This window comes from Salmo trutta, chromosome 9, assembly GCF_901001165.1.
Source record: "Salmo trutta chromosome 9, fSalTru1.1, whole genome shotgun sequence".
In the NCBI taxonomy this organism is placed as follows: domain Eukaryota; kingdom Metazoa; phylum Chordata; class Actinopteri; order Salmoniformes; family Salmonidae; genus Salmo; species Salmo trutta.
The window spans coordinates 49,013,146-49,027,613 of NC_042965.1; the positions used below are offsets into that span (position 1 = coordinate 49,013,146).

At 38.5% G+C, this 14,468-nt stretch overlaps 1 protein-coding gene across 1 annotated transcript in view; it reads left to right on the plus strand.

Annotated features, from left to right (window-relative positions):
* Window positions 1-14,468, plus strand: part of adamts3 (ADAM metallopeptidase with thrombospondin type 1 motif, 3) — a 353,285-nt gene that overhangs the window by 13,039 nt on the left and 325,778 nt on the right. The window contains exon 4 of the mRNA XM_029763911.1: window positions 4,574-5,019. Coding sequence (XP_029619771.1) covers window positions 4,574-5,019 — 446 coding nt within the window. The remainder of the gene's footprint in view (window positions 1-4,573; window positions 5,020-14,468) is intronic.

The following is a 14,468-nucleotide window of genomic DNA, read 5'->3' on the forward strand; positions in this document are numbered from 1 at the left end:
GCACAGCCCCCACACCACTAGAGGGATATCTTCAACCACCAACTTACCATCCTGAGACAAGGCCGAGTATAGCCCACAAAGATCTCCGCCACGGCACAACCCAAGGGGGGCGCCAACCCAGACAGGAAGACCATGTCAGTGACTCAACCCACTCAAGTGACGCACCCCTCCTAGGGACGGCATGGAAGAACACCAGTAAGCCAGTGACTCAGCCCCTGTAATAGGGTTAGAGGCAGAGAATCCCAGTGGATAGAGGGGAACCGGCCAGGCAGAGACAGCTAGGGCAGTTCGTTGCTCCAGAGCCTTTCCGTTCACCTTCACACTCCTGGGCCAGACTACACTCAATCATAGGACCCACTGGAGAGATGAGTCTTCAGTAAAGACTTAAAGGTTGAGACCGAGTCTGCGTCTCTCACATGGGTAGGCAGACCATTCCATAAAAATTGAGCTTTATAGGAGAAAGCCCTGCCTCCAGCTGTTTGCTTAGAAATTCTAGGGACAATTAGGAGTCCAGCGTCTTGTGACCGTAGCGTACTTGTAGGTATGTACGGCAGGACCAAATCGGAAAGATACGTAGGAGCAAGCCCATGTAATGCTTTGTAGGTTAGCAGTAAAACCTTGAAATTAGCCCTTGCCTTAACAGGAAGCCAGTGTAGGGAGGCTAGCACTGGAGTAATATGATCAAATCTTTTTGTTCTAGTCAGGATTCTAGCAGCCGTATTTAGCACTAACTGAAGTTTATTTAGTGCTTTATCCGGGTAGCCGGAAAGTAGAGCATTGCAGTAGTCCAACCTAGAAGTAACAAAAGCATGGATTAATTTTTCTGCATCATTTTTGGACAGAAGGTTTCAGATTTTTGCAATGTTACGTAGATGGAAAAAAAGCTGTCCTTGAAACAGTTCGTCAAAAGAGTGATCAGGGTCCAGAGTAACGCCGAGGTCCTTCACAGTTTTATTTGAGACGACTGTACAACCATCAAGATTAATTGTCAGATTCAACAGAAGATCTCTTTGTTTCTTGGGATGTAGAACAAGCATCTCTGTTTTGTCCGAGTTTAAAAGTAGAAAGTTTGCAGCCATCCACTTCCTTATGTCTGAAACACAGGCTTCTAGCGAGGGCAATTTTGGGGCTTCACCATGTTTCATTGAAATGTACAGCTGTCTGTCATCCGCATAGCAGTGAAATTTAACATTATGTTTTTGAATGACATCCCCAAGAATATATAGTGAAAACAATAGTGGTCCTAAAACGGAACCTTGAGGAACACCGAAATTTACAGTTGATTTGACAGAGGACAAACCATTCACAGAGACAAACTGATATCTTTCCGACAGATAAGTTCTAAACCAGGCCAGAACTTGTCTGTGTAGACCAATTTGGGTTTCCAATCTCTCCAAAAGAATGTGGTGATCGATGGTATCAAAAGCAGCACTAAGATCTAGGAGCACGAAGACAGATGCAGAGCCTCGGTCTGACGCCATTAAAAGGTAATTTACCACTTTCACAAGTGCAGTCTCAGTGCTATGATAGGGTCTAAAACCAGACTGAAGCGTTTCGTATACATTGTTTATCTTTAGGAAGGCAGTGAGTTGCTGCGCAACAGCTTTTTCAATTTTTTTTGAGAGGAATGGAAGATTCGATATAGGCCGATAGTTTTTTATATTTTCTGGGTCAAGATTTGGCTTTTTCAAGAGAGGCTTTATTACTGCCACTTTTAGTAAGTTTGGTACACATCCGGTGGATAGAGAGCCATTTATTATGTTCAACATAGGAGGGCCAAGCACAGGAAGCAGCACTTTCAGTTGTATAGTTGGAATATGGTCCAGTATGCAGCTTGAAGGTTTAGAGGCCATGATTATTTTCATCATTGTGTCAAGAGATATAGTACTAAAACACTTTAGTGTCTCCCTTGATCCTTGGTCCTGGCAGGGTTGTGCAAACTCAGGACAACGGAGCTTTGGAGGAATACGCAGATTTAAAGAGGAGTCCGTAATTTGCTTTCTAATGATCATGTGTGGTGGCTAATTTCTCCATTAACAAATGAGGAGAGTTACAAACTTCACACACCAGTCAGAGTTTATACTTAAACTCCATCTTTAATAATGAAGAGGTTTTGCAAAAGCACTTTGACTTTCAATGATGCGCCATCTCTAATGAACCATTGAAAAGTGATTACACAAAAGTACAAAGATCTTTTATAGCCAAGATACACCCCTCTCAACGTACATGATGAACCACAGATACATAGAATGGGTCACAAGGTTAAGTTTTGTATGAAACATATCTATAAAACATAGCAGACAGCAACTGCTGTGTCAACAGTTTTCATTGTATAGACCAGTGTCTGGTCCTCCTACTCCAAACTGGAACCGTCTCTCCCTGGTACAGTATAGAACAGAAACACCATCTCATCCAATGGCATAAATCAATTGACAACTCTAGATACTCCCATCTCAAGTAAACCCCCTCTTGACTCCACTCCTGGACAAGCTCACTGAGGGGAGTGAGCCTCTAGGTCACACACTATCCCAAGATAAGTGCAACATCAGAGGGGACATACAATGGTCCAGACACTGCCATACACCTTCCCCCAACGCCAAAGGAGGGAGTGACTTGCACACAGACATTGTGCAGACAAGTAATTGGTTCCCCATTAATCACGCCATCCCTTCACATGGTTTAACAGATACATTCACATATGACAAGTATCTCACATAAGCATATTATACAAATAAAACATCTTAATTATCTATGTTACCCAACTAATTCTGATTCATCCACCAGACATGATCTTTTCCTCAAAGAAGTTCATGAATTTATTACTGCTGAAGTGAAAGCCATATCTCTTGGGGAATGCTGCTTTATAGTTAGCTTTGCGACAGTATCAAAAATACATTTCGGATTGTTCTTATTTTCCTAGGATGATCGAGCAGCAGTGAGGGCTCTTTGATACTGCACGGTACTGTCTTTCCAAGCTAGTCGGAGAAAGTTAACCATTTGCACTGTAGTGTCCAAAACGTCTTTCAAGCCGTCAGGCATTCCCTTGGCAGCAAGAGCCTCTAGGTGGATGCTGCAGTGTACCCATGTGGCGTTGGGAGCAATTGCTTGCACACGCGTTACCACTCCACTATGTCTCCCTGTCATGGCTTTTGCGCCGTCAGTACAGATACCAACATGAGCAGCAGCTAAGTTTTGCTCCATACGGACCGTTAGTGGAATTCCCGCGAGAGAGTAACGGTTAATGTGTTTGGATGTTAATTATTTGACTAGGCTACCTGTATTTGACATTGTGTTGTTGTTTCTCTGAACTCTAGATGGTTTAATTTTATTTTTGGCAGTGAAACGAGGTTACTCAGGTGAGAAAATAACCTCACCCAAATGTATAGCCCCGTTGGAAAATATAAATGGACTGTTTGAAAATGTGAATCACATTTTTATTTGGCGTACCCCCTATGGCATTGCTCCAGTTTGGGAATACCTGGTGTAGATGAAGGGGAAGAGACTGATTGTTTGAGACATTTGAGACATGGATTTTTGTGCCATTCAGAGGGTGAATGGGCAAGACAAAAGATTGAATTGCCTTTGAACGAGGTATGGTAGTAGGTGCCAGGTGCACTAGTTTGTGTCAAGAAGTGCAACTCTGCCGGGTATTTCACATTCAACAGTTTTTTTTATTTATTATTATTTATTAAACCTTTCTTTAACCAGGAAGGGCTCATTGAGATTTAAAATCTCTTTTTCAAGAGCGTCCTGGCCAAGATAGGCAGCACCAAGCCATTACAAAAATTACAGACAAACAACATGAAAAACTACAAGTAATCTAGTAAAAACCATAGAATTCACAAGAGTATAACAAAATCAAAAACAGCAAATTAAAAACATTGACAGGTCAGGGAATCAGTCTCAAGATCATTCATCAGTGATTTAAAAATGCCAATCGGGACAAGTTCTTCCAGTTTAAAAGTATTTTGTAAGGCGTTCCAAGACGATGGCGCAGAGTACATAAAAGCCCTTTTACCAAATTCAGTTCGGACATTTGGAACAGTTAGCAGGATAAAGTCCAGCGAACGAAGAGAGTACCCACCACATTTCTGAACAATAAAAATGCCCAAATAAAAAGGTAATAAATCCAAAATGGCTTTGTAAATAAAAGTATACCAGTGACTGAGCCTATAAGTGACTAGAGAAGGCCAGCCAACCCTGGTATACAAAGTGCAGTGGCGCGTAAGGGTTTTGCAGTTTAAAATAAATCTCAAAGTGCCATGGTAAAGGGTGTCAATTGATCTCAAACACTGAGCGGAAGCATTCATATATAAGTTTCCCGTATGTGTCAAGAATGGTCCACCATACAAAGGACATCCAGCCAACTTGACACAATTTTGGGAAGCATTGGAGTCAACATGGGCCAGGATCCCTGTGGAATGCTTTCGACACCTTGTAGAGTCCACGTCCTGACGAATTGAGGCTTTTCTGAGGACAAAAGGGGTGAAACTCAATATTAGGAAGGTGTTGCTAATGTTTGGTATACTCAGTGTATATTGATTATTAATATTGTTGTTGTTGTTTATTCCAGACCAGCTGCGTAGCCGCCTGAGAGAGTATGGCCTCATCACCCCCATCAGCACCGACTCCCATGGTCACTTCCTGTCCCACCTGCTCTCTGCCAATCACAAGCAGCGGGTGAAGAGGGAGGTGGCGACAGAGGGCTCGGAGCAGGCCAGTGATAGGCTGTTCTTCAACATCACGGTATTCGGCAGGGAGTTCCACCTGAGGCTCCGTCCCAACGACCGCCTGGTGTCTCCTGGGGCCATGGTGGAGTGGCACGACCAGGTCCCTGAACCAGGCAACGCCAGCAGCAGTAGTACTATCCGTGTTGGTGGAGACAATGGGAGTGAGTCGACCAGCGGTGGAACAGAGAGGATTCTCAGGAGGAGGCTGCTGAAAACAGACTGCACCTTTATCGGTGACATCACCGACGTAAAGGGCGCCTCCGTCGCCATTAACAACTGTGATGGACTGGTAAATTCTCGTCAGCCTTTAACGCAAACACACACACACACACACACACACACACACACACACACACACACACACACACACACACACACACACACACACACACACACACACACACACACACACTGCCCCCTCAACACTCTCAACGCTTTAGAGATGATTGGTGACCTAATCATGTGGTGGTCAGTGGTTTTAGATGGTTGGAACTCTGGTCTATAGCTGAGGCTTGAACTTATCATGTGGTTTTAGATGGTTGTAACTCAGCTGTCAGCTCTATGGCTCTGGTCTATAGCTGAGGGGTTAGGCTTCTCTATATATGGTGGTTTACAGCACATTCTGCTCCAGATATTCCTTATTCTGACAGCTGGAAGAGGCTTTGTCCTGATGTTTGTCATGGATGAGTGGTCCTCCATTACTCTCTGCTAACTTGACGTCCATCTTTCCACACGTAAACTACAGTGCCTTAGGAAAGTATTGGCTTTATCCAATTTTTTTTAAGTTACAGCCTTTTTCTAATATGGATTAAGTAAAACATTTTCCTCATCAATCTACACACAACACCCCATAATGACAAAGCAAAAAAAGGTTTTTAGAAATGTTTGCTAATTTATTACAAATAAAAAACAGAAATACCTTATTTACATAAGTATTCTGACCCTTCGCTATGAGATTCGAAATTGAGCTCAGGTGCATCCTTGAGATGTTTCTACAACTTGATTGGAGTCCACCTGTGGTAAATTCAATTGATTGGACATGATTTGGAAAGGCACACACCTGTCTATATAAGTTCTCACAGTTGGCAGTGCATGTCAGAGCAAAAACCAAGCCATGAGGTTGAAGGAATTGTCCGTAAAGCTCAGAGATAGGATTTTGTATAGGCACAGATCTGGGGGACGGTACCAAAACATTTCTGCAAGACAACGACCCTAAGCATACAGCCAACACAACACAGGAGTGGCTTCGGGAAAAGTCTCTGAATGTCTTTGAGTGGCCTAGCCAGAGCCTGGACTTGAACCCGATCGAACAACTCTGGAGAGACCTGAAAATAGCTGTGTAGCGACGCTCCCGATCCAACCTGAAAGAGCTTGAGAGGACCTGCAGAGATGAATGGGACAAACTTCCTAAATACGGGTGTGCCAAGCTGGTAGTGTCATACCTAATAAGACTCAAGGCTGTAATTGCTGAGGTGGTTCAACAAAGTACTGAGTAAAGGGTCTGAATACTTATGTAAATATGATATTTGAGTAAAAAAAAAAATGTAACTTGCAAAAAAAATCTAAAACCTGTTTTTGCTTTGTCATTATAAGGTATTGTGTGTAGATTGATGAGGGGGAAAAAAACGATTTAATCATTTTTGGAATAAAGCTCTAATATAACAAAATGTGGAAAAAGTCAAGGGGACTGAATACTTTCCAAATGCACTGTATCAGCTCTATAAAAAAACAGATTGGCTGGATGACTTTGGGCAGGAAACTCTGATTGAATGAATGACTTTGGGCCAAGTAAAATCTTTTCCCTGTGTTATTTTCAGTAACCCATAGTAGTATATTTTCCCTGTGTTAGGTTCAGTAACCCATGGTAGTCTGTCAGTAGTTAGTAGTTATTACTCATCTCCATGTCAGTAGTTAGTAGTTATTACTCATCTCCATGTCAGTAGTTAGTAGTTATTACTCATCTCCATGTCAGTAGTTAGTAGTTATTACTCATCTCCATGTCAGTAGTCTGTTAGTAGTTATTACTCATCTCCATGTCAGTAGTTAGTAGTTATTACTCATCTCCATGTCAGTAGTTAGTAGTTATTACTCATCTCCATGTCAGTAGTTATAGTTATTACTCATCTCCATGTCAGTAGTTAGTAGTTATTACTCATCTCCATGTCAGTAGTTAGTAGTTATTACTCATCTCCATGTCAGTAGTCTGTTAGTAGTTATTACTCATCTCCATGTCAGTAGTTAGTAGTTATTACTCATCTCCATGTCAGTAGTTAGTAGTTATTACTCATCTCCATGTCAGTAGTCTGTTAGTAGTTATTACTCATCTCCATGTCAGTAGTTAGTAGTTATTACTCATCTCCATGTCAGTAGTTAGTAGTTATTCCTCATCTCCATGTCAGTTGTCTGTTAGTAGTTATTACTCATCTCCATGTCAGTAGTTAGTAGTTATTACTCATCTCCATATCAGTAGTCTGTTAGTAGTTATTACTCATCTCCATGTCAGTAGTTAGTAGTTATTACTCATCTCCATGTCAGTAGTCTGTTTGTAGTTATTACTCATCTCCATGTCAGTAGTCTGTTAGTAGTTATTACTCATCTCCATGTCAGTAGTTAGTAGTTATTACTCATCTCCATGTCAGTAGTTAGTAGTTATTACTCATCTCCATGTCAGTAGTTAGTAGTTATTACTCATCTCCATGTCAGTAGTTAGTAGTTATTACTCATCTCCATGTCAGTAGTTAGTAGTTATTCCTCATCTCCATGTCAGTAGTCTGTTAGTAGTTATTACTCATCTCCATGTCAGTAGTTAGTAGTTATTACTCATCTCCATGTCAGTAGTCTGTTAGTAGTTATTACTCATCTCCATGTCAGTAGTTAGTAGTTATTACTCATCTCCATGTCAGTAGTTAGTAGTTATTACTCATCTCCATGTCAGTAGTTAGTAGTTATTACTCATCTCCATGTCAGTAGTCTGTTAGTAGTTATTACTCATCTCCATGTCAGTAGTCTGTTAGTAGTTATTACTCATCTCCATGTCAGTAGTTAGTAGTATTACTCATCTCCATGTCAGTAGTTAGTAGTTATTACTCATCTCCATGTCAGTAGTTAGTAGTTATTACTCATCTCCATGTCAGTAGTTAGTAGTTATTACTCATCTCCATGTCAGTAGTAGTAGTTTAGTTAGTTATTACTCATCTCCATGTCAGTAGTTAGTAGTTATTACTCATCTCCATGTCAGTTGTCTGTTAGTAGTTATTACTCATCTCCATGTCAGTAGTTAGTAGTTATTACTCATCTCCATGTCAGTAGTTAGTAGTTATTACTCATCTCCATGTTAGTCTGTTAGTAGTTATTACTCATCTCCATGCCAGTAGTTAGTAGTTATTACTCATCTCCATGTCAGTAGTTAGTAGTTATTACTCATCTCCATGTCAGTAGTTAGTAGTTATTACTTATCTCCATGTTAGTAGTCTGTTAGTAGTTATTACTCATCTCCATGTCAGTAGTTAGTAGTTATTACTCATCTCCATGTCAGTAGTTAGTAGTTATTACTCATCTCCATGTCAGTAGTCAGTAGTTATTACTCATCTCCATGTCAGTAGTTAGTAGTTATTACTCATCTCCATGTCAGGTGTCTGTTAGTAGTTATTACTCATCTCCATGTCAGTAGTTAGTAGTTATTACTCATCTCCATGTCAGTAGTCTGTTAGTAGTTATTACTCATCTCCATGTCAGTAGTTAGTAGTTATTACTCATCTCCATGTCAGTAGTTAGTAGTTATTACTCATCTCCATATCAGTTGTCTGTTAGTAGTTATTACTCATCTCCATGTCAGTAGTTAGTAGTTATTACTCATCTCCATGTCAGTAGTTAGTAGTTATTACTCATCTCCATGTCAGTAGTTAGTAGTTATTACTCATCTCCATGTCAGTAGTTAGTAGTTATTACTCATCTCCATGTCAGTAGTCTGTTAGTAGTTATTACTCATCTCCATGTCAGTAGTTAGTAGTTATTACTCATCTCCATGTCAGTAGTTAGTAGTTATTACTCATCTCCATGTCAGTAGTTAGTAGTTATTACTCATCTCCATGTCAGTAGTTAGTAGTTATTACTCATCTCCATGTCAGTAGTTAGTAGTTATTCCTCATCTCCATGTCAGTAGTCTGTTAGTAGTTATTACTCATCTCCATGTCAGTAGTTAGTAGTTATTACTCATCTCCATATCAGTAGTCTGTTAGTAGTTATTACTCATCTCCATGTCAGTAGTCTGTTAGTAGTTATTACTCATCTCCATGTCAGTAGTTAGTAGTTATTACTCATCTCCATGTCAGTAGTTAGTAGTTATTACTCATCTCCATGTCAGTAGTTAGTAGTTATTACTCATCTCCATGTCAGTAGTTAGTAGTTATTACTCATCTCCATGTCAGTAGTTAGTAGTTATTACTCATCTCCATGTCAGTAGTTAGTAGTTATTACTCATCTCCATGTCAGTAGTTAGTAGTTATTACTCATCTCCATGTCAGTAGTTAGTAGTTATTACTCATCTCCATGTCAGTTGTCTGTTAGTAGTTATTACTCATCTCCATGTCAGTAGTTAGTAGTTATTACTCATCTCCATGTCAGTAGTTAGTAGTTATTCCTCATCTCCATGTCAGTAGTCTGTTAGTAGTTATTACTCATCTCCATGTCAGTAGTTAGTAGTTATTACTCATCTCCATATCAGTAGTCTGTTAGTAGTTATTACTCATCTCCATGTCAGTAGTCTGTTTGTAGTTATTACTCATCTCCATGTCAGTAGTCTGTTAGTAGTTATTACTCATCTCCATGTCAGTAGTTAGTAGTTATTACTCATCTCCATGTCAGTAGTTAGTAGTTATTACTCATCTCCATGTCAGTAGTTAGTAGTTATTACTCATCTCCATGTCTGTAGTTAGTAGTTATTACTCATCTCCATGTCAGTAGTTAGTAGTTATTCCTCATCTCCATGTCAGTAGTCTGTTAGTAGTTATTACTCATCTCCATGTCAGTAGTTAGTAGTTATTACTCATCTCCATATCAGTAGTCTGTTAGTAGTTATTACTCATCTCCATGTCAGTAGTTAGTAGTTATTACTCATCTCCATGTCAGTAGTTAGTAGTTATTACTCATCTCCATGTCAGTAGTTAGTAGTTATTACTCATCTCCATGTCAGTAGTTAGTAGTTATTACTCATCTCCATGTCAGTAGTTAGTAGTTATTACTCATCTCTATGTCAGTAGTTAGTAGTTATTACTCATCTCCATGTCAGTTGTCTGTTAGTAGTTATTACTCATCTCCATGTCAGTAGTTAGTAGTTATTACTCATCTCCATGTCAGTAGTTAGTAGTCATTACTCATCTCCATGTTAGTCTGTTAGTAGTTATTACTCATCTCCATGTCAGTAGTTAGTAGTTATTACTCATCTCCATGTCAGTAGTTAGTAGTTATTACTTATCTCCATGTTAGTAGTCTGTTAGTAGTTATTACTCATCTCCATGCCAGTAGTTAGTAGTTATTACTCATCTCCATGTCAGTAGTTAGTAGTTATTACTCATCTCCATGCCAGTAGTTAGTAGTTATTACTCATCTCCATGTCAGTAGTTAGTAGTTATTACTCATCTCCATGTCAGTAGTTAGTAGTTATTACTTATCTCCATGTTAGTAGTCTGTTAGTAGTTATTACTCATCTCCATGTCAGTAGTTAGTAGTTATTACTCATCTCCATGTCAGTAGTTAGTAGTTATTACTCATCTCCATGTCAGGTGTCTTTTAGTAGTTATTACTCATCTCCATGTCAGTAGTTAGTAGTTATTACTCATCTCCATGTCAGTAGTTAGTAGTTATTACTCATCTCCATGTCAGTAGTCTGTTAGTAGTTATTACTCATCTCCATGTCAGTAGTTAGTAGTTATTACTCATCTCCATGTCAGTAGTTAGTAGTTATTACTCATCTCCATATCAGTTGTCTGTTAGTAGTTATTACTCATCTCCATGTCAGTAGTTAGTAGTTATTACTCATCTCCATGTCAGTAGTTAGTAGTTATTACTCATCTCCATGTCAGTAGTTAGTAGTTATTACTCATCTCCATGTCAGTAGTCTGTTAGTAGTTATTACTCATCTCCATGTCAGTAGTTAGTAGTTATTACTCATCTCCATGTCAGTAGTTAGTAGTTATTACTCATCTCCATGTCAGTAGTTAGTAGTTATTACTCATCTCCATGTCAGTAGTTAGTAGTTATTCCTCATCTCCATGTCAGTAGTCTGTTAGTAGTTATTACTCATCTCCATGTCGTAGTTAGTAGTTATTACTCATCTCCATATCAGTAGTCTGTTAGTAGTTATTACTCATCTCCATGTCAGTAGTCTGTTTGTAGTTATTACTCATCTCCATGTCAGTAGTTAGTAGTTATTACTCATCTCCATGTCAGTAGTCTGTTAGTAGTTATTACTCATCTCCATGTCGTAGTAGTAGTTATTACTCATCTCCATGTCAGTAGTTAGTAGTTATTACTCATCTCCATGTCAGTAGTTAGTAGTTATTACTCATCTCCATGTCAGTAGTTAGTAGTTATTACTCATCTCCATGTCAGTAGTTAGTAGTTATTACTCATCTCCATGTCAGTAGTTAGTAGTTATTACTCATCTCCATGTCAGTTGTCTGTTAGTTAGTTAGTACTCAGCATCCCATGTCAGTAGTTTAGTAGTTATATTAACTCATCTCCATGTCAGTAGTTAGTAGTTATTACTCATCTCCATGTCAGTAGTTATGTAAGTTTATTACTCATCTCCATGTCAGTAGGTCTGTTAGTAGTTATTACTCATCTTCTCCATGTCAGTAGTCCTGTTTGGTAGATTAATTATACTCATCCTCTCATGTCAGTAGTACATGTCCTGTTAGGTAGTTAATTACTCATCTCCATGGGTCAGTAGTTAGTAGTTATTACTCATCTCCATGTCAGTAGTTAGTAGTGTATTACTCATGCTCCATGTCAGTAGTTAGTAGTTATTACTCATCTCCATGTCAAGTAGTTAGTATTATTAACTCATCTCCATGTCAGTAGTTAGTAGTTATTACCCATCTCCATGTCAGTAGTTAGTAGTTATTACTCATCTCCATGTCAGTTGTCTGTTAGTAGTTATTACTCATCTCCATGTCAGTAGTTAGTAGTTATTACTCATCTCCATGTCAGTAGTTAGTAGTCAATACTCATCTCCATGTTAGTCTGTTAGTAGTTATTACTCATCTCCATGCCAGTAGTTAGTAGTTATTACTCATCTCCATGTCAGTAGTTAGTAGTTATTACTCATCTCCATGCCAGTAGTTAGTAGTTATTACTCATCTCCATGTCAGTAGTTAGTAGTTATTACTCATCTCCATGTCAGTAGTTAGTAGTTATTACTTATCTCCATGTTAGTAGTCTGTTAGTAGTTATTACTCATCTCCATGTCAGTAGTTAGTAGTTATTACTCATCTCCATGTCAGTAGTTAGTAGTTATTACTCATCTCCATGTCAGTAGTCAGTAGTTATTACTCATCTCCATGTCAGTAGTTAGTAGTTATTACTCATCTCCATGTCAGGTGTCTGTTAGTAGTTATTACTCATCTCCATGTCAGTAGTTAGTAGTTATTTACTCATCTCCATGTCAGTAGTTAGTAGTTATTACTCATCTCCATGTCAGTAGTCTGTTAGTAGTTATTACTCATCTCCATGTCAGTAGTTAGTAGTTATTACTCATCTCCATGTCAGTAGTTAGTAGTTATTACTCATCTCCATATCAGTTGTCTGTTAGTAGTTATTACTCATCTCCATGTCAGTAGTTAGTAGTTATTACTCATCTCCATGTCAGTAGTTAGTAGTTATTACTCATCTCCATGTCAGTAGTCTGTTAGTAGTTTATTACTCATCTCCATGTCAGTAGTTAGTAGTTATTACTCATCTCCATGTCAGTAGTTAGTAGTTATTACTCATCTCCATGTCAGTAGTTAGTAGTTATTACTCATCTCCATGTCAGTAGTCTGTTAGTAGTTATTACTCATCTCCATGTCAGTAGTAGTAGTTATTACTCATCTCCATGTCAGTAGTTAGTAGTTATTACTCATCTCCATGTCAGTAGTTAGTAGTTATTACTCATCTCCATGTCAGTTAGTTAGTAGTTATTACTCATCTCCATGTCAGTAGTTAGTAGTTATTACTCATCTCCATGTCAGTAGTCTGTTAGTAGTTATTACTCATCTCCATGTCAGTAGTTAGTAGTTATTACTCATCTCCATGTCAGTAGTCTGTTAGTAGTTATTACTCATCTCCATGTCAGTAGTCTGTTTGTAGTTATTACTCATCTCCATGTCAGTAGTCTGTTAGTAGTTATTACTCATCTCCATGTCAGTAGTTAGTAGTTATTACTCATCTCCATGTCAGTAGTTAGTAGTTATTACTCATCTCCATGTCAGTAGTTAGTAGTTATTACTCATCTCCATGTCAGTAGTTAGTAGTTATTACTCATCTCCATGTCAGTAGTTAGTAGTTATTACTCATCTCCATGTCAGTAGTTAGTAGTTATTACTCATCTCCATGTCAGTTGTCTGTTAGTAGTTATTACTCATCTCCATGTCAGTAGTTAGTAGTTATTACTCATCTCCATGTCAGTAGTTAGTAGTCATTACTCATCTCCATGTTAGTCTGTTAGTAGTTATTACTCATCTCCATGCCAGTAGTTAGTAGTTATTACTCATCTCCATGTCAGTAGTTAGTAGTTATTACTCATCTCCATGCCAGTAGTTAGTAGTTATTACTCATCTCCATGTCAGTAGTTAGTAGTTATTACTCATCTCCATGTCAGTAGTTAGTAGTTATTACTCATCTCCATGTTAGTAGTCTGTTAGTAGTTATTACTCATCTCCATGTCAGTAGTTAGTAGTTATTACTCATCTCCATGTCAGTAGTTAGTAGTTATGACTCATCTCCATGTCAGTAGTCAGTAGTTATTACTCATCTCCATGTCAGTAGTTAGTAGTTATTACTCATCTCCATGTCAGTTGTCTGTTAGTAGTTATTACTCATCTCCATGTCAGTAGTTAGTAGTTATTACTCATCTCCATGTCAGTAGTTAGTAGTTATTACTCATCTCCATGTCAGTAGTCTGTTAGTAGTTATTACTCATCTCCATGTCAGTAGTTAGTAGTTATTCTCTCATCTCCATCTCAGTAGTTAGTAGTTATACTCATCTCCATGTCAGTAGTCTGTTAGTAGTTATTACTCATCTCCATGTCAGTAGTTAGTAGTTATTACTCATCTCCATGTCAGTAGTTAGTAGTTATTACTCATCTCCATGTCAGTAGTCTGTTAGTAGTTATTACTCATATCCATGTCAGTAGTTAGTAGTTATTACTCATCTCCATGTCAGTAGTCTGTTAGTAGTTATTACTCATCTCCATGTCAGTAGTCTGTTAGTAGTTATTACTCATCTCCATGTCAGTAGTTAGTAGTCATTACTCATCTCCATGTCAGTAGTTAGTAGTTATTACTCATATCCATGTCAGTAGTTAGTAGTTATTACTCATCTCCATGTTAGTAGTCTGTTAGTAGTTATTACTCATCTCCATGTCGTAGTTAGTAGTATTACTCATCTCCATGTCAGTAGTTAGTAGTTATTACTCATCTCCATGTCAGTAGTTAGTAGTTATTACTCATCTCCATGTCAGTAGTTAGTTATTACTCATC